This window comes from Lissotriton helveticus, chromosome 5_1, assembly GCF_964261635.1.
Source record: "Lissotriton helveticus chromosome 5_1, aLisHel1.1, whole genome shotgun sequence".
Lineage (NCBI taxonomy): Eukaryota > Metazoa > Chordata > Amphibia > Caudata > Salamandridae > Lissotriton > Lissotriton helveticus.
In genome coordinates, this window is record NC_136065.1 from 957,909,287 (window position 1) to 957,928,541 (window position 19,255).

The 19,255-nt window shown below is 44.0% G+C and overlaps 1 protein-coding gene across 1 annotated transcript in view; it reads left to right on the forward strand.

The window, feature by feature from the left end:
* CFAP46 (cilia and flagella associated protein 46) overlaps nucleotides 1–19,255 on the forward strand; it is a 1,487,057-nt gene that overhangs the window by 282,397 nt on the left and 1,185,405 nt on the right. The window contains exon 11 of the mRNA XM_078643461.1: nucleotides 9,127–9,225. Coding sequence (XP_078499587.1) covers nucleotides 9,127–9,225 — 99 coding nt within the window. The remainder of the gene's footprint in view (nucleotides 1–9,126; nucleotides 9,226–19,255) is intronic.

Below are 19,255 nucleotides of genomic sequence, written 5' to 3' on the forward strand. Positions count from 1 at the left end.
CGAGCGGTGCCCACGGGTTTGTTGCAGGTCGTGGCCTCACTCGTCGACATTGCTTTTTCCCTCTTTGACAGCTGAAACAGCAGTTCCAGGTGTTGGAGGACAAAGGAAGTAAAGTCTTTGTGTCCCTAAGACTTCAGAACAGGAGGCAAGCTCTACACCAAGCCCTTGGAGATCTTCTTCAAGCACAATACACAGCACAGTTCAGTCTTTGTCCTCTCCTTTGCTGAAGCAGCCACTGCAGGCCAACCCAGCAACACAGCCACACATCAATGGGGCAGTACTCCTCCTTACAGCTACTCCATCTCTTCTCCTTGGTAGAGGTTCCACCCAGAAGTATTCAAAAGTTCTGGGGTCTGGGCCCAATATTTATACCAAATTTCCCTTTGTTCTCTTGTGGCAAAGAGTCTCTCAGCTCAGTCCAAACCAATTCTGTCCTCTCTGGTCCAGCTTCTTGGCAGGAAGTGGAGACAGCATTATGCACATGGGAAAGGGCCTATTCAGTTGCAAGCAAAACTTCTCCCACTACTCTAAATGCACCCCAGGTCTATTCAGCCCAGCTCTGAGTAACCCAGAAAAGGCAGGACACACCTCGACCCCCCCAGTGGCTGTCTGCAGTGAATGCACATCCCAGCCCCTCTCACTCCAAAGCCAGACAGCCTATACACAACCCAGCACACATAGAATGGCTAAGCAAGCAAATGCGTACTTTCTAAAAATTGCATTTTCAAACCCCTAATTTAAAAACCATCTTTACTGAAAGATGTTATGAAATTCTGAGTTCAGAGAACTTAAAATCCAACTTTCAATCTTGTCCTCGTGGGAAGTTGTACTTGTAAGATGTTACAAAGTATCTCCCATGCTATCCTATGGGACACATGGCCTTTCAATAGCGAAAAATTGAATAGAAAGTATTTCCATATCGGGACATGTCACACAGCCAGTACATGTCCTACCTTTACATACACTTCACCCTTGCAAGGGGGGTACCTTGGGCCTACCTTAGGTGTGACTTCTATGTAAGAAAAGGGAAGATTAGGGCCTTGCAAGCGGATGCACTTGCCAGGTGTATGTGGCAGTTTAAACTGCATGCAGACAATGCAGTGGCAGGTCTGAGAACCCTTTGAAAGGCTGCGGGTGTGGATGGCACAATCAGTGCAGCAGGCCACTAGCATCATTTGATTTACAGGCCCTGGGCACACACAGTGCACTGTATTAGGGCCTTAGTGGTGCATCAAATATGCCAATCATGGAAACACTAATCCATATCATGATTTATACAGGGAGCACTTGCACTTTGGCACTAATCAGCAGTTGCAAAATGCCCAAAGCATCCAGACCAGCAAAAACTAAAATCAGCACACAGCAAACATACAGGAGGCAGACGCAAAAAGACAGGGGAAACCTCACCAAAATTTTCAGATCTAGCAATTCTCCAAATTTTCTTGGCAAACTTTCCAAGTAATTTTGCCTCACCGCCTGGAGTGAGGCAAAATTCGCTTTCCAATATCGGGGCCATAAAAACAGCCCAAAGTTGTTCCCTGTCTGAGTATTTCTCTCCTGTTCAGAGCCGAAACAGTCCTTGCTTCATGTGGTGGTATTATCCCAAAGGATGGATGTCTCAAACAGGTATCTCAAACAGGAGGAAATGAAATGAAATGAATTGAAAATGAAATGAATGAAATGAAATAAGATTTATAAACGCGCTACTAAGCCCGAAGGCATCAAGGCGCCTAACCAAAAGAAATCATAAAAGGCCAGTCCAGAGTTAAGGGTAGGCTTTGACAAATAGCCACGTCTTAAGGGCCTTCCTAAAAACTTGCATTGAAGGTGAGGATTTGATTTCAGCCGGCAGAATATTCCACAGCTTTGGAGCTAAACTCGAAAAGGCTCTGCCACCCCGCTTGGCTCTACGCACTCGTGGGACTGATAATAAGGATTTATTGGCAGAGCGCAGGGTTCTAGAAGGGGTATAAGGAACCAGCAGGTCCCCTAAGCCTCCGGATCTGTTTGTCGCCAAAGCCCCATAGATCAGGCACAGGGACTTCAAGGAGATCCTGGCCTCAATCGGGAGCCAGTGAAGTGTCTTTCTTGCAGCAGAGGCTGAAGCCCGCTTAGGAAGATCCAATACAAATTTGGCAGCAGCGTTCTGCACCATTTGGAGTTGCATTAACAGACCCTTGTTTATGCCTAAATATAAGGCATTGCAATAATCAAGTCTTGAGCCAATTAATGCTATTACCGTTTGCTTTCTAGCTTGTGGCGACAGGTAATGTTTAATCTTCCGCAGGATATTTATTATACCCCAACATGTGGAGATAGTCCTGTTGACTTGCTGACCCATCCCCAGGGTAGGGTCAATCATGACTCCTAAGTTCCTGGCCAGGGCAGTGGGAGTCGGACACACGCCCAGGGATGTTGGCCACCATTCCGCCGACCAAATATCCTCCTTTCCTCCGAACACCAGAATTTCAGTCTTCTCGCCATTGAGCTTCAATGAATTGCAAATCATCCATCGAGCAACTGCCTCCATACAGTGTCTAAAATTGGAGGCAGCAGAGATGACAGGTTGGGCGAGAGACATCAATATCTGTGTGTCGTCGGCATAGGAGATTACCTCCATCCCATATGATCTAATAAGCCTGGCAAGTGGGGTCACATAGATGTTAAAAAGGGTTGGACTTAATGCCGACCCCTGGGGGACCCCACACTGCACAGGGAGGGATGGAGATAGGAACTCCCCCAGCTTAACTCTCTGTTCCCTCTGGCCCAGGAAAGAGGCCAGCAAACTGAGTGCGGGCCCCTCAACCCCTATCTCCCTCAGTCGAGATATTAACACCGAGGGAGACAGAGTGTCAAACGCAGCTGTTAGATCTAGCAGGATAAAGAGGGTAGTCTGGCCCTTATCAACTCTGGTGCGGATGTTGTCAAGCACAATAGTAAGGGCCGACTCCGTACTATGCCCTCTCCGAAATCCATGCTGCGAGTGATCTAGAAGGCCAGAGGTTTCCAGAAAGGCTGCAAGATGCTGGTTCAGATGAGTTTCCAGCATCTTTGCAGGGGCTGGGAGTAGCGAAATGGGGCGAAAGTTTTTGAAAACCCCCGGGTCTAATGTGGGCTTTTTTAGCAGTGGCTTGACCACCGCTCTTTTCCATTGTAGGGGGAAATCCCATCCCTCATTGCCCTGTTCATGATCTCTAATAGCGGAGGCAAAAGAGTCTCCTTACATTGTTTAAGGAGTTTCAAGGGGCAGGGGTCTAAAGGAGACCCAGACCTCGTCTTCATCAGGAGGACTTCCAGTTCCTGGAGGGAAAGGGGTGGAAAGGTAGACAGACACCCTGAGGACATCTCCTGGGATGATATTAGCGGTGGTATCAGAAGTCACGGAGAGGTGGATAGTGACGACTTCTCTAGCTCTAACGCTGAATAAATGTCCACAATTTTAGATTGAAAAAACTGTGCAACATCATTACAGAGCTGCTGTGAGCTAACAACGGGATCTGGCACCTTCAACGATGTAAGCGTGTCTACGATCTTGAACAACTCTTTCGGCGAAGAGAGTGAGGTGGTGAGAGTCATAAAGTACTCCTGCTTAATCCTTATCACCTCCGCTTTATAATACCTCAGGAGAACCTTATGAGTATCCCTGTCACGTAAATCCCAGCTAGTCCTCCAGAGACGTTCCTGTCTCCGTACTCCCTGCCTAAGAAGTCTCAGTGGTTCCGAGAACCATGGTGCCGATGGACTTTTCCTAGCGGAGTAACGCAAAGAGGCTGGTGCAAGATCATCAATAGCTGTTTTGATGGCACCGTCCCACCTCAGTACTGCCGAACCTACATCCTCCTCTGGGAGGATCGCCAAACTGGCCAGTCTGGGGGCAAGCTCGTCATTGGTTATACTTTTGATGTTCCGCCTCCATTCCATTTTGCTTGGCTCATTCCCCTTACTATTAACAGAGGTAACCATTAATTCTAAAGGTACAGCATAGTGGTCCGACCAAGAGAGAGGGATGGGAGTCTCAATGGTCAACCGGGTATCGTTCGAAAAGACCCCATCCAGCGTATGGCCCGCCATGTGAGTGGGACCCTTGACTAGCTGTTGCATCCCGCAGCCAGAGAAAATATCCAATAGGGAAAGGGTTTCATTCGATTCCATATTTTCCAAATGGAAATTCAGGTCCCCTAGAACAGTAAGGTGTTCACTGCCAAAATATGGCTCTAGAATGTTGAGCATATGATGGCCAAACTCTGCTCTGGACCCCGGAGGTCTATAGATGAGGAAGCCCGTAAACGGAACTACATATGATCCGTTGATCGAGAACTGAAGGGCCTGAAAAACGTCTTGAGGTTCTGATAGTGGGGTAATATGGCAGGAAAAACAGCCTCTATAGAGAATACCCAGCCCCCCCCCCCTATACGGCCCACTCTATCCTCCCTCACCAACGTGTAGCCTTCAGGAACCGCCTCCACCAGATCAGGGCCCGAGGAGTCCTTGGCCCAGGTTTCTGTAATAAAAACCCAAGAGGGTTTTCTGGCCAGAACAAAGTCCTTGAATGCGAGATTATTCTTAATCAATGACCTCGCGTTTACGAGAAACCCCTTATCGCTCCTCAAGCACCTACCCACTTTCGCGATCGGACCTGTCAGAGTGGCGTCCGAAGACGGAGCAGGCACCCTGGGGGAAGTCCGAAAGCAACGACAGCCGGGGGAAGTCTGGAGCATCTCCGGGGCATTCCTATGATGGCATGGTAGATTAGAAGGCCTAAGAGAGATCATGTCCTGCCAGGAGTACCTAATTCCTGTGTACTCACCTTCGGAATGCCCTATCACCCAGCCATCCAGCCTGTCCTTGGCGTGGACGGGCGCAGACAGGCTGGACTCTGGCGTGACTCCGGCGTTACTGCGGCACACACGCCGCGCGCACACGCTGCGCGTCATCATATTGGGCCTATATAGGGCTCTAGCCAGTCAGCCTGACTGCTAGAGCGCTCCCTGTAATGGCGTCCTATGAGCGTCCCCTACCTACCCCCAATGATGGCGCCGATTTTCACAGAAAGCGCGAAGCGCGCTAAGAAGGACCCGCTGAAGCCGCGGTGAAGGGCACTATTATGGTGCAAGTAAGTGAAACAACAATTTAAAACCAGGGGAAATGAATCAAATAATTTTAAAATAAAATACAAAAACGGGATATTTTAAAATATTACACAGCGCCTCTCTGCCAAAGCGCAGCGCGCAGCAAAGGAAAGTCTTAACAGGCAGACCCTCCTTCCACTGCCCCTTAACTACGAAACCTCTAAATGCCTCTAGCCAGTCAGCCTGACTGCTAGAGCGCTCCCTGTAATGGCGTCCTATGAGCGTCCCCTACCTACCCCCAAGATGGCGCCGTTTTTCACAGAAAGCGCGAAGCGCGCTAAGAAGGACCCGCTGAAGCCGCGGTGAAGGGCACTATTATGGTGCAAGTAAGTGAAACAACAATTTAAAACCAGGGGAAATTAATCAAATAATTTAAAAATAAAATACAAAAACGGGATATTTTAAAATGTTACACAGCGCCTAGATGCCAAAGCGCAGCGCGCAGCAAAGGAAAGCCTTTGGAGGAAACAACATGAGCCCAATCGTGTCTGAGGGCTTTTTATCTGACTGCCGTCAACCTTTGAGAGTAGCATTTTGTGGAGAGACGAAAGGGCAGGTCCTGCCTGAACGATTGCTACCGTACAACAAGGGAAACTGTTATCTCCCTTTCTCTCACCTTCCATCAAGCCAAATGATGGTGGTCAGAAAGAGACAGTCAGAAGGCATCTTCTAAAAAGATCACTGCTACATAAATTACACAGCCCTGTCTTCTCCTCTCACAATTTACTGTCTAATGCTAATCCAAATGTTTTCCAGCCCAATCTGGGAACAGTGTACCATCGCCATAAATTCTCCCCAATGCGTATACCACCCCCTCAGGGTTATCAGTGCAGTCTCCAGACACAGGACAATACTGGCAATTTAAGTTTTTTCTCTCAATACTGGCAATTTACCTCAGTGAGAGTAATAGGCGTTCTGCCCTCCAAGAACAGGCCTTTTTCCAGTCCTTGTTCTACAGTTCATAACAACTGTGTGCTACCACCATAATTATGCCCCAATACAGAAGCCCTGTGTCCTAGAAAGGCACACTTTGTGCACACCTTCAGATTACAAAGCTGCTCGCTGGATCTCAGATCCTTCACACAGGCTGTTTCTCAGCTTGTGAGCATGATTGTCTTGCTGGGCACAAAAAACAGGACAATAGAGAGAACTACAAATGTCATACTCGTGGCAGTCCTAATAACAGTAAAATGAGATTTCACATAGAAATTTACAGATTTTGTTAGGAAGATTAATATAGTAGAATGCAGGGAGATTGGTGACTTACACCCAGAAATAGCACAGCTAGAGGAACCTTGACAGACTGGGTGAAGAAGAGAACTAGTGTTCCTCTAGACTGACCCTAGTGGATTTACATAGATGCACATGAATGCTTGTATGCAGGCATGGACAGTCGGAGAACAGGAGAGAAAATCCTTTCCAGGGTCCGTGAATTTGTGGACAGGTACACATCTTCCAATAAACATGCATCCCTCCTATTAAGCCCTAACACCCTGAGACATAATGAGTTTTTTTATTAAGAACATGTGACATGTAATCTTCGGGTTCAAAGTCACCTTTTATTTAAATAACCATTCTTTGGCCTAAACATTACCTTTCAAACACCATTGATTAATTCTTCATTTATTTCCCCCTTTTCACTTATGCATTAAGTCTTCTGCAGTCCCCTCTGCTGCATGGATCTAACTTCCAAACCTACCCAGTGACAGAGCCATCTCTGGCCTAGCTTTACAGCTAGTCTATATTCTATATGTGCCTAATGAGAGAGCCAGCTCTACCAGCTGCCCTTTCCACCATAGGTGAATCTTGGTATCTTACTAATGTTATTGCTATCACCATTAACTGAAGACAATCAGGATTCAGCATGCAAGCAACGAAATCTGGGACGCTGTGGAAGTTTTTGTGCATTTTAAATTTATTTATTTACAGCTTTCGAAATGTGGGTTTATTCTCAAATTTGCATGCACACATTAACATGGTGCTATTGCATTTGAAACAAATTGCTCTGACTTGTTAAAGTGCCCTTTCCTAGCTTATGCTAACTAGGCCTCAGTTAGGCTTCAGCACCATCTTGGTCATAAGAGATATCTCTTCCTGCATGTTCACTGTTCATTATTCGTGCATCATATAGTCAAGTGAAGCTATGTTTGTTTATTTCCATTGGCATTGTTCTCAAAGAAAACTTTCCAAAATGAGCACAGTAATGTTGCAGTTTTCCAAGATCCCTCCGTTATCTTACTGTACTGTATTCATTCACAATAGTTTGCTGTTCCTTTTGTAACTAGTATGTCCTGCAATATGATGTTTAATAGAACTGTGTTCTGCTTTACTGAGATTGTAACTCTTTTGCTCACACCATGATGACACTGCGGTTTTAGTACTTTTCTATGCCTGAAAACTATATAGATACCCTCTATTTTGAGGGAGAGACAGATTTCTTAGGATGTCTTTTCTTTTCGATGCCACTAGGGAAGCTGCCCAATTTCCTATTCATTTTGCTGCTCATTTGGGACTTAATATGTTCTTGATTTTGTACCTGTTCTCTATTGGTCTGTAAATGAGACGTTTACGGCAATACCTTCATGTACTTACATTTACAGTTTTTGTCCCACACCTTCTGAATGTTTGTAATACATGTTATTGCATTTCTGTTCTTGCCCTAGAACTCAGTTATTCAGTCTGTCCATACCTAATTGACTGTAATTTCGATATTCTGTATCATGACGTCTCTCTGGGACAAATTGCCTCAAGAAATTGACATTTAACACTGTCTCCGAATTATCCACAAGTCGGCATGCTGTTGAGGTAACATTTTCGGTGTGCAATTGCCAATGTCTTGTGTCATGAACGGTAAAGACACTTTACTAAAAAAGGAAATCTGTTGGTGTGAGACTGATACTTCTTTATGTTGCTTAAAGTGTAGCTGAGGTGTTTAACGAGCAAGAAGTCTTCAATAGCATCAACCCGTGCCAAGATCCACCCGGCAAGTACTAGTAAAATACACTCTGGCTGGTTGTTGACCTAGTTAAGTGCCATTGGCATGCCCCTCCTGAAGTGCACTGCTTCCTTGAAGGACTGGCTAAGTCGGCAACATGGGCGAGCTTGAAACCTCCCAAGATGTCAAGGCATTGCAGTGCTGTGTTGTGTAGTAACTGATCCTATTGTTGTGCACAAGGGGCACAAACTGCGCTAGCTGCAGCCCTGTTGAGGAATAGCTTAAGGTAGGAGTGGCAACAGAGCAGTCTGCTGCAGATGATGTTCGTTCAGGTTTTACTACTTTAGCAGTGTTGGTCAGCTGCTGTGGCTTCTGCTTGAGATGTGCACAACCAGTATTGTCTGCTCCAGTGCCACTCAGCATGGCAAAGCACTTAGATCATGGCAGTCAGTTCCTGTGCAAAAGCTAAGCAGTTTCGCCCAGGACTGGTGATTCATAATTTTTTAAAAGAGTGTTTCTTCTAACCCATCACACTATGAGTCTGATTGAAAATGTTGACGACAGGATACTCCATCAAAAACGTTATGGATATCCATTCCACCTTATGGGCAATGCAGCAGATGGTATATCCTTCAAATTGGTGATGGAGTATCCCGTCCATCAAGCTCTAAATTATGCCTTGTGTACTTAAAAGTAGAGCCTCAGACGTTCCCAGAACAGCCCCTTAGCCCCTCAAAGAGTATAAAACCAACTTGCTGCTTACTCGCCTTCAGATGGAGAAAATGGTAGTCCCTATGTGGTCTTGTACACTCCCTACCTACGGTGTCGGAAGTGAAAAGGCAAATGCCATGATTTAGGATGATTGAAAACACACCTATATTGTTTTAACAAACTAAAATAACCTTTTGATGGTGATGAAAAACAATGGCACTGCAGTGCTTCAAATCTCATTGGCAGAATGGCTTTGTTATAATGGATTTAGGCACCATAATACAATGTGAAAATTTGAATCATCACATTTCATGTTAACATTTTGTTTAACTTCTGTTTCTATATCTCTAGGACCCAGGAACGCTAATTGCAATTTCATGTCTGGAATGTGAATATGAAGTTCAAAACCTTGGTTCAAGAATTACAACTTACTCTAAGAGTGCTGTTGAGGTACTGAATTGTATTATTTACTTTAACTCGCATTGGCGAATGATGTATGCTATTACAATGCTGAGTACAAGGTGAGTACTTGGGCAAGCAGTCTCTTAGAAGACGTTATAAATAATTGGTCAAACAGTCCCTTACAACTAGTTACAATATGTGAAGTAGAACTGCTGCATCTACTGACAGACATTTCTACTGAAAAGAACCGTTAATCGAATATTGCAATGGTGTCCTGTGTGAGACTGGGACACCATAAGGTGACGCCTAATGGTATGTTGAACTATCAACAGTTCCTAGTTTCGTAGGAAACAGCTTTTATAGAGTGCCACCTTAAGATTAAAGGCTCTATCGCTCTATTGCATATTGATGGTGCACTATTGCAATTATTTATTTGCTCTTACCCTCTCTACTACTTGTCCAGCTATTTCTCAGGGACTCCCACCATTCTGTCCCTATGCTATCCCACACTCTGTGCCCTTTGTCCCTCTCACTTCCTGCCCATTCTGACTTTCTTCATTTTTGGCATCCCCACCTGTTGGCTGCTAGAGCGTACAATGCTCTAATTGACTCATAAATGATCAAATTGTTCAGGAGAAGCGCTGAAGTCAAACCCCATCATACCTACTCATTTTATAGATTACTTTGAATTAAATTATTAGCAACAGATGTGCTGGAGATGCATGCTCCCTAAGTTGGTGAAGCAGGTGCACTGCCACATTTGGTGCTTCTGGAGGTAAACAAGAAGATTTTGAGGATGACTCGCCTATGCTTCATTTTCACAATCAATATGCAAGAGTACTATGGCCATCACAGGAGTGAATCCCAGTATAAGTTTTATTGTTTGATTGTTTGTAACGGTAGACAGCAGCCTTCAGCATGCTTGAGATCAAAGGTGTTAAGTTGGGAATTTCAAGTCCATTAAGACAGAAAAGACCATTAGTGATTAGAATGTGAGAGTCAGCCCTCAAGGTTGTAGGCCAGATCATCTCAGTAGGTAATGAGGAGATAGAACTACCAACCACCACAATGTCTTCCTTTCTGTGTCTGATTCAAACTATTGTCCTACATCCACTTGTTCATGGCTGGAACATAGTTGGACAATATGTTCCAGGAGAAAATAAGTAATTGGTTATAGCTTGAAGATGAGCTGGGTGTGATCTGCATAGTCATTAGACTTGAAAGCAGATGAATAAATTAAATGCACATGAGGGGCAGAGTAAGTATGGAGTGAGTGTCATTCTCTCTAAATCCTTGGTGAAGTCTTCACCGAATGGTATCTTAAGAAGATTGGGTCAGTGAAATGATAACCCTCTAGGCTTTGTTCATCATAAATTGTTAATTAGCGGAGTACGTCAGTTTTCAAGCAGACCCAACCCTCACTGTTTTGAAGCTTATTTCATGGCCATCAATGTGCAAAACAGCCAGCAATCTAAAAGGATGACAGCTCTGACACTCTTCCTGCAGTTGAAGGTCTACCGTTGAACATGGGTAAACGATGAAGACTAAAAGGTCTGACCTGATTGGTCTCTAACTTCCCCTTTCCCTATATAACGCTGCTTTTTTTGTTGATAATCTTGGAGTTTTAAAGTAACTAAATGTTGACATGCAGTGTGATATAAAACTAGGAAATAAATGGAGACCTCCACTGATGTTGCCCAATGAGAAAACCTTCTTTTGCCTTTTTCAATGATTTAAGTGGTGATTGTTCTTGATAAAAAGTTACATGTGTTCATGGTGAATGTGTTCAATAATCGCCTGCTGAAAGTACTTGGCAGAATATGTCAGATTCAAATTGGCCATTAAGTTGAACTGTTCAACTGGATTGCTTGTGTTTTTTTCATATGAAGTTAACTGTCACTGCCTGTGTATACTGACAACTAAAGCAGGGGACAACCCAATTAACTCTTCGGCATCTGGGTCAAAATATACAGTCAGAAAAAAAACAATGCCTCGGAACCAATAGTTAAACTAAACAGTAAGATAAAGAGAAAATTAATTTGACTCTTCCTATCTTTTAAATACTCTCAATGAATTCTATACTTTTCAAATATATGTAGTCACGGAACAACCAAGTGTATTGAATTCAGATTAATCTGTATTATATTTCAGTGAATATTTTTTCAAAACTGGAAATATAAACAAATACATTAATGCAACATATATATATACACATATTTACATTTATACATATGACACAAAAACAAAAATAAATCTAAACATAAAGTAATTGTTTCTTCTCTTTGCCCTTATTTTATACCAGGATGTACTTTACATAATCTAAGACAGGTGCATTCCTTTATTAGATCACCATCCTTGGGATCGCCGTAGGGTTTAATTAATTCGGAACCTATATTACATCAGGCGGTCTCTATTAAATTAAATTCTCATTTCATTTTCATATGGTGTCTAAATGAATCTGTGTATACTGACAAGGCACCAAAACAATTAGGGTGGGTGTATTAATAACCATTAGGGTTCTGCAATATCAAGTGTTTTTGCCACTACTTCGAAGAAACCCTAGCTTTGTGTTTATTAACAAATCCGTCTAATTTATAGGACTGAGAGCAAAGAACTTCTAGAATTATTAACTAGGGCTCACGCTGATGTTTAATGGATAAACATCCTTGTAAAAAAAACTGGTTTACTACCTACTGCCCCTGTTCAGTTTCAGTTTTCCAACGCCCCACTCAAGACCACAGAGAAGTTTCCCTAAATGTAAATACTCAAAGTGCCTGTTAGACTTTAGGTACTGCATCTCCCATGAGCATTCTAGGCCCTTACTGCAGAGTGTATATTAATTGTGGGTCCTGGTATGACTGAGACCTGTCACCCTATATGTGTTCACAATTGAAGGTGCTAGCAAGGAAGGAGCAATTTTGCAATGTTGCCAATTTCCCCTGCCAGTTCCCTTCACCAGAAGAATGATCTCTGCTGATATCCGGCTGATCCCCCTCATCCCCTTTTGTATCGCGATATCCGGCTTGGAGCACAGCTGTCTCAAGTGATTTATTGATTCATAAGGATGACCCTATACTGTTCAAATCAACTCTAATAGACCCAAAATCTAGAAAATATTGACTTATGTTTAGTAACCATGTTAGCAGATGTTAGACCTGTCAGCATTAGGCTGGTTTTCCACCAAACATTCTTACACTTGAATAGACTGTGTCCTAACTCCGCTCAAAGGGATGCATACCTTGTCTGGAGCCCGGACAGGGACCACAATGCACCTGTGCATTTTAAGGCAGATTTCTAGAAGCTTCTCCCACCTTCTAGATGAGGTATAAATATTGGATCTCAGATACCACCACTTCAGTACACTTCTGGACTTGTGGATACTCTTCCAGGAGGATGGACTGCTGTGCTGCTGAAAAGACTGCAATTCTGCTGGACTGCTGATCTGAAGAACTACTGCCCTAACTTGCTGCCTGCTGCCCTCTTTTGCTTGGGTGAGATGGACTGGATCTTTATCTTTTGAACCCAGGATCCCAAAGGGACTCTAAGGGCTTATTGGCTGGCCTCCTCCTGAAAGAAGATTTCAACAAACTTGAACCCAGCACCTGTATTATGCCTTCTGTGAGTCCTACCCTGTCAAGTGGTACCACCCCAATCCTGGACCCTTAGAAGAAGTCTTGAAAGCCGCCAGCCCATCTGAATCCAGCAGAACTGATGCATCTCCTCTGCTCTGTGGTACAACCCCAAGAAGAACCGAAGCATCGCCTCTGCTGTGAGGGTTCTCCCGGCCCAAGGACTCCGAATCGACCTCGCATCCCGCATTGAAAATTCCACCTTTGCAAAGTTTTCCCGACGCAGGTCACCCGCATCACAAATCTCTCATCAAAGGTAGCCTCAGCGACAATGCAAGTTCTTGCATCACAGCCTCACAATTACTCGGAACAAACGCATTGCCTCGACTGCACGACACATCCTCGACACCGGACTTTGCATCACAAGCCCTGGACAATGACACAGTACCTCGCAGCACTTAGAACAGATGCTTTGCATCCTTGGCATGGGACATTGCTTTGCTCTGCAACTAGGACCTAAGGTACTGATGTTCAGTGGGCCTAACTGAAATGTTAAAACCTGCATATCTCCGTTTCTGCTGATTGTATTTTAGTTGTTTTGGTCTTATTTTATTTATGAAACATTATTCTACGTTTCTAAACTGGTGTTGGATCTTTTTGTGGTGTGTTCCGCTGGTCAAGTCGTTCCGTCAAGTGATCCAAATAGGCCGCCATGGCATCAAGTTTAACATCAATGGACTGGAGGCCAGATGTTAACTCCACAAGAGGGAGGCTGTAGCATTTCCAAGGCCCTGTGTGTCCGAAAAACCCAGTTCAGTGTCTACATCAGATACAGGGCCTGTTTGATGTGGAGTTTTCAGTGCATCAAAGGACAGTTTGCCCTGTTTGGTGTTGCCTTCCCCCATGCTGCCTGACTGTGATCAGAGGGTCTCAGCTGCACTAACAAATAACGACAGGACCCAGCTAACAGAGTCTGGATGCAAATTATTACCCGATCACTTCAGACACAGGGCAGGGAGCCATAGGAATTGGCAGCCACTGATCCACTCGAGATAGGAGTTAGAGAGAGACCCCCATTGTGCCCCTGAAGAGTTTGAACAATTAGGGATGCAAATCACAGGATACAGGGGAATTCAATGCCTAGGCAAAGGTGGTATGTTGGGGGACTGGTTGCCTAGTCATAAATGGTATGTTCAGACAGGGCCCAGTGCCATAAGGAGGAGAGGAGCCCGCAGTGTGGACATCATTCAGCAGTTGATCTGATCTCGGTGGTTCATCCTCAAGGATCCCAGCAATGGAGTTCTGTGCAGGTCGCAGGTCTATCAATGGTAGTAGGTCGTCTTGAGCTCGGGAGGAGTCCTCTGGACTCCAGAAGGGAAGATGCCCGCACCTAGCGTCGCACAGCCCAGGCTGGCAGAGGCTCTGGCCGCAATTGAAAATCCACAGTACGGCCGCGCACCACTCTGCCATGAAAGCAGCAACCCCACCTGACACGGAAAGCAGGGGGAGGGGATGGCTTCAGGCTCACTGGCAGCCCCAAAGGTGTCCGGGCTTTGAAGATCCATCCCCCTCTACCCTGAGGCTACCAGCTCTACTCCCCAAACATCTCACAGCGGGCCGGCTCTGGTTGAACACCGCCTGACTGTCACAGATGAGTTGTGCCTCCTGGAGCTCAGCTCTAGCACACCAACTCGGTCTGCCATGCATGGCCACGCCCCCTTTTTTTACTATAGGGGAGAACATAGAATGGTTGACAACTTGCAAGAAATATTGAAACATACCCTCTGCTCCCAACTGGTGAAATTGAGGGCAGAATTGATGACCTTCCTACATTCTTTGGACTTTCGCCTATTAAATAGTTAATACGAGGCAGACCAGCCCCCATCTTACAATAATTTCGCTTCGCAGAAAGTAGCTTTGTTGGATTACACCAGTTGACAACTTTAAAGCTCTTGTAGGATTCAGAATTGCATTGATTTTTAGGTAGTGACCTGTAAGAATTTTGGTTATTGGTTGAGGGGGTGAAACCCTACTCAGGAAGGAGCCTTAGGTAGCTTGGCACTGAGCAGTCCGGCTTAACTCAGAGGCAATGTGTACATTATCTGTGCAGCACTTCACACAGAAAAACAGTGAATACACACCACAAAAGGATCCCACACCAGATTGGAAAAATAGCATAATTTTAATAAATAAAATAAGACAGAAATGACAAAATTCCAATTTGTAGAACCAGAGTTATGCAATTTTAAAGACTTCAGTGAAAATAGCTCCAAAAAGCACAAAGTGGCAACTGTGGATATCTGGTCACGTCAGACCGGGTCAAAGTCAGAAGTTCAGGCCGACTGTGATTGAGCGCAGGCCAGCTGCATGGACCCAGTAAGGCCTGCTGAACAAGAGTACCTTAGGTCCTAGTTGCCGAGCAATGCGAGGTCCCGTGCTGGGGATCTGTTGCGGGGCCAAGGCGATGCGTCAATTCCAGGTGCTGTGATGCTGCAATGAGGTGTCCAGCGTCGTCATGGAGGATTTCATCGACGAGTGCTTGCAATGCGAAGCCCTGCATCTAGGATGAGCTGCACATTTGAGGTGATGCATCGGTTCCGAGGAGCTTTGTGGCTGCAATACGAAAACCTGCGTCATCGTCGAGGCTGTTGTCGACAAGGGATTGGCAAAGTGAGAATCTGCGTCTGGAAAGCTTTACACCGGCGTCGTTCTGATGCAGACTGCGAGGACGATTCAGAATCCTTGCCTTGAGAGAACTCTTGCAGCAGAGGCGATGTGTCTGTTCTGCTCAGGATTATACCTCGCAGCAGAGGAAATGCTTTGGTTCTGCTGAATCCACAGATGGGCTGGCATAGCACCTTCAGGCCAACTTCCAGTGGTCCAGGACTGTGGTGTAACCACTTGGCGGGATGGACTTACAGATGGCAAAGTCAAGGTGCTGGGTTCTAGGTGGTTGAAGCCTTCGGTCCCTAAGGCTCTAGTCAGGAGGACTGCCAACTAGTCCTTAGAGTCACTCTGGGTTCAACATAAGCAGGGCCAGTCCTTCTCAACCAGACGAGGTTTGAAGTCCACAGGCGTCCTGCCTTGCCTTCCCTGGCTCTAGGCTAACTACAGAGGGTATGCAGCCCTTTGTGTGGTGGTAGGACAGAGCCTATTCAAGTGTAAGTAGGACTGTGCCCAGCTCCGCACTCCCATTCTGCCAGTGATGGCCCATCCAGACACACATAAGCTCTCTGTTGTGTGTGGCTGACTAGGAGGTATACACAAAACCCAACTGTCAGCTACACCCAGTCGTGCGACCCAGAGTCAGGTTACAGGTTCTAAATGACTAAGGAAGGAAAATGCCAGTTTTCCAAAAGTATTATTTTCAAAATTGTAGTTTAAAATCCAACCTTACCATAAGAAAAGATTTCTCCATTACAATTCTAAAGACACCAAACATGAAATGGTAACCTGTTCCCATTTGGAAACTATAGCTTAATAAACGTAATGAGTTACCTCCATTGTTCTCCTATGGGAGAGGCAGGCCTTGCAGTAGTGAAAAATGGAATTAAGAGTTTTCCACAACCAGGACATGCACTGCTAAGAAGTATATGTCCAACCTTTTAAGTACACTGTACCCTGCTCTCTGTGCTAGCCAGGGCCTACTGTAAGGGAGACTTAAATATATTAAAAAAGAAGGTTTGTGTCAGGCAAAAGGCTTATTTTGCCAGGTCGGATTGACAGTTTGAAATTGCATACATAGGCTACTATTACAAGCCGGAGGCATGTTTAAAGGGCTACTTAAGTAGATGCTACAATGAGTGCTGCAGTTCCACTGGAAGCATTTAATGTACAGGCTCTATGTACATGTAGTACCACTTTACTATGACTTACAAGCAAATTAAATGTGCCAATTGGGTATTGCCAATTTTACCATATTTAAAGGAGAGAGCACAGACACTTTAGCACTGGTAAGCAGTGGTAAAGTGGCCTAAGGCCATCAAAACGAATTTAGCAGTGGAAGGTAAAGGTCAACATTTTGGGTGGGACCCTGCAGAGAGAACCAGGTCCAACATGACCACTTTACCCAAAACCTAGTTCTTAATCGTGATCATGCACATTATGAACATTCTAAATCATTGGGATATTCTGGAAACATGGCAAACTTAGCATACTATTAGTACACTAGTTCTATTGTTTACGCTGTTAAAATAGGCCACAATGTACATCCCATAAACTAGGTTACCTCCTGGCAAGAGCTCACGTATATTTCACCTCAACATTGTTCAACACTAGCATCAGCCTTTGGTCGGAAGTGTTAACTCCATTTAATATGCCCATTGATTGGACACAAATACAGTTCCTGACAGCTGGAGTAGTTCTTTTCTAGTTTAATTTTTTTTAAAAGGTCAGTATTCAGCTTCTGCTAATTATCGACTGATAACCCCGGTAGACATAAAAAGAACATTTTATGCAAAAGTGTGTCCAAAGGAATTAAAAGCATGGACCACTATTAATAGAATATTACTTTTTTTATCAAAGAGGCATTCTATAGATGATGTGGCATTAGGGATAACGTTATGGCCTTGGCAATGATCATATAGAAATCAATCGGAAGACGACATAGTTTTGTTCAGCCTGACCCGTGTAGGTCTACAAAGAGCACTTAATGAACTCCTGATGTTTGCTAATACCAACGCACTGGAGATTAACAATACTAAAACAAAAACGATGTCACTTACGAACAGCATACGCTATCAACATCAATTCAAAATGGGAGAGACATGTCTCGGAAGAGTAAGTACCTACAAGTACTCTGGGGTATACATAGACAAAAGACTGAACTTTCAATTTCAGAAACAATATCTTGAAAAAAAAGGAAATTGAATTATTTTTGCTTGTTGTGCTATCGCAAAAAATCTATATGGTCCTTCACTAACGCCACTAGTTTCCGTGATGGCCGCAAAGCTACTACCTGCACTAACCTATGCAAGCATAGTGTTAAATGGTAAAGACTCTTTACAAATAAAGGCCTACAAAAAAGTCTTCAGTCTACCACAGTCAGCAGCTCCGGCGCAGTTCCGACTGGAATTCGGTCTTATCAAGCAGGAAATTGGAAGAAAATACGCCGTGATTAAAACTTGGTATAAACTGTGGCAGAATCGATCGAATATACTGAACGACGCTTTGTGGCAAGCCCAGGATGATCCAAACTCAAGCTACGGCAAATTCTTGAAAATGGCTTTGAAGGATACTGAGACGATGGATCTATGGGCAAAGAACCCATCCTTCCAAATCTTCCGTAGCTTAACAAACAAAGCGGCAAAATTACAATCATCATTGGAAGACAAAGGTACCCTAGCAAAAAGATCCCACGGATGGATGGTTCTGCAGTCCTATACATCACTCCGACCGGCGGAATATCTCGGTGCAACATATTCGCCCCTCTTGAAACGTAAGCTGATGACAATTAGATTCGGGGTTTTACCAAGCTTGGCTGAACAACCATCATGGAAGTATACTGACGTCAAATCTTGTGGCTTATGTGGTGAAGCCCGGCAAGATATTATCCATCTAATATGTGTCTGCCCCAGTTTAAAAACGGAACGCGTTGCACTACTAAAAAAGGCTTTTAATGACAGAGGAATTCGAACTTGTAGATCTGCAATCATTAGAGGACTTGGCACTACAGACCCTCAGCTGACCTGTAAAATGATGAAATTCCTATTGTTTTATGAGAAAAACTATGTGACACATTCAAAAGAATAATGTTTAGCACTTTATTGCAATTGTATAACAAAATGTTAAAATGTTACATATGTCACTATGATCAATACGATTATAATATGATGTGGCATAATTATGAACATATTTTAAATTGGCATCATGAGAAGGATACTAATTTTGGTTTTAGGACTGAACAATTAATATGTTGATTTAAAAAAAAAAAAAAAAAAAACTTAAACAATAAAGACTTACTAATCGGAAGATTGGCCATCCTTTGATATTCAGCATTTATCCATTTTTAAAACCGCTTTTGATTGCATTAATTGCCACAAATTTTGAAAAAATCTGCCAAATTGGGTCTTCCTTCTAAGCACTTGAGAGCAATTATTAGCCTAAAAATCAGACTGACTCCTGCTGTGATTACCATGGAAAATATGTCCACAAACAAACATTTGAAGCACGCCCTCCTTACTTTTAATTTGTATATAGCTGACTTAGGGACTTCCGTTAGCAAGGCAGGCTCCTTCCCCCCTAAATTTTCTGTCTAACCTTTGAACACTTTGTTGTATGAAACCATAATTTTGGACAGCACAGTTTCATGGCTCCAGAGAACACTAACCATTCTAAACGAATCTTGAACAAGTTACAATTTAACTGCCAACAAATGTCCAAACAAGTTTTGTGTTATTTTGCCGGCAATGGTCATTAGGCAACATTAAGTTTGAATTAATAGACGGTTACAAATACCTGGCTTATAGGTGACGAACGTAGAAGTCCTAAACTTCCCTTAGTGTCAATAA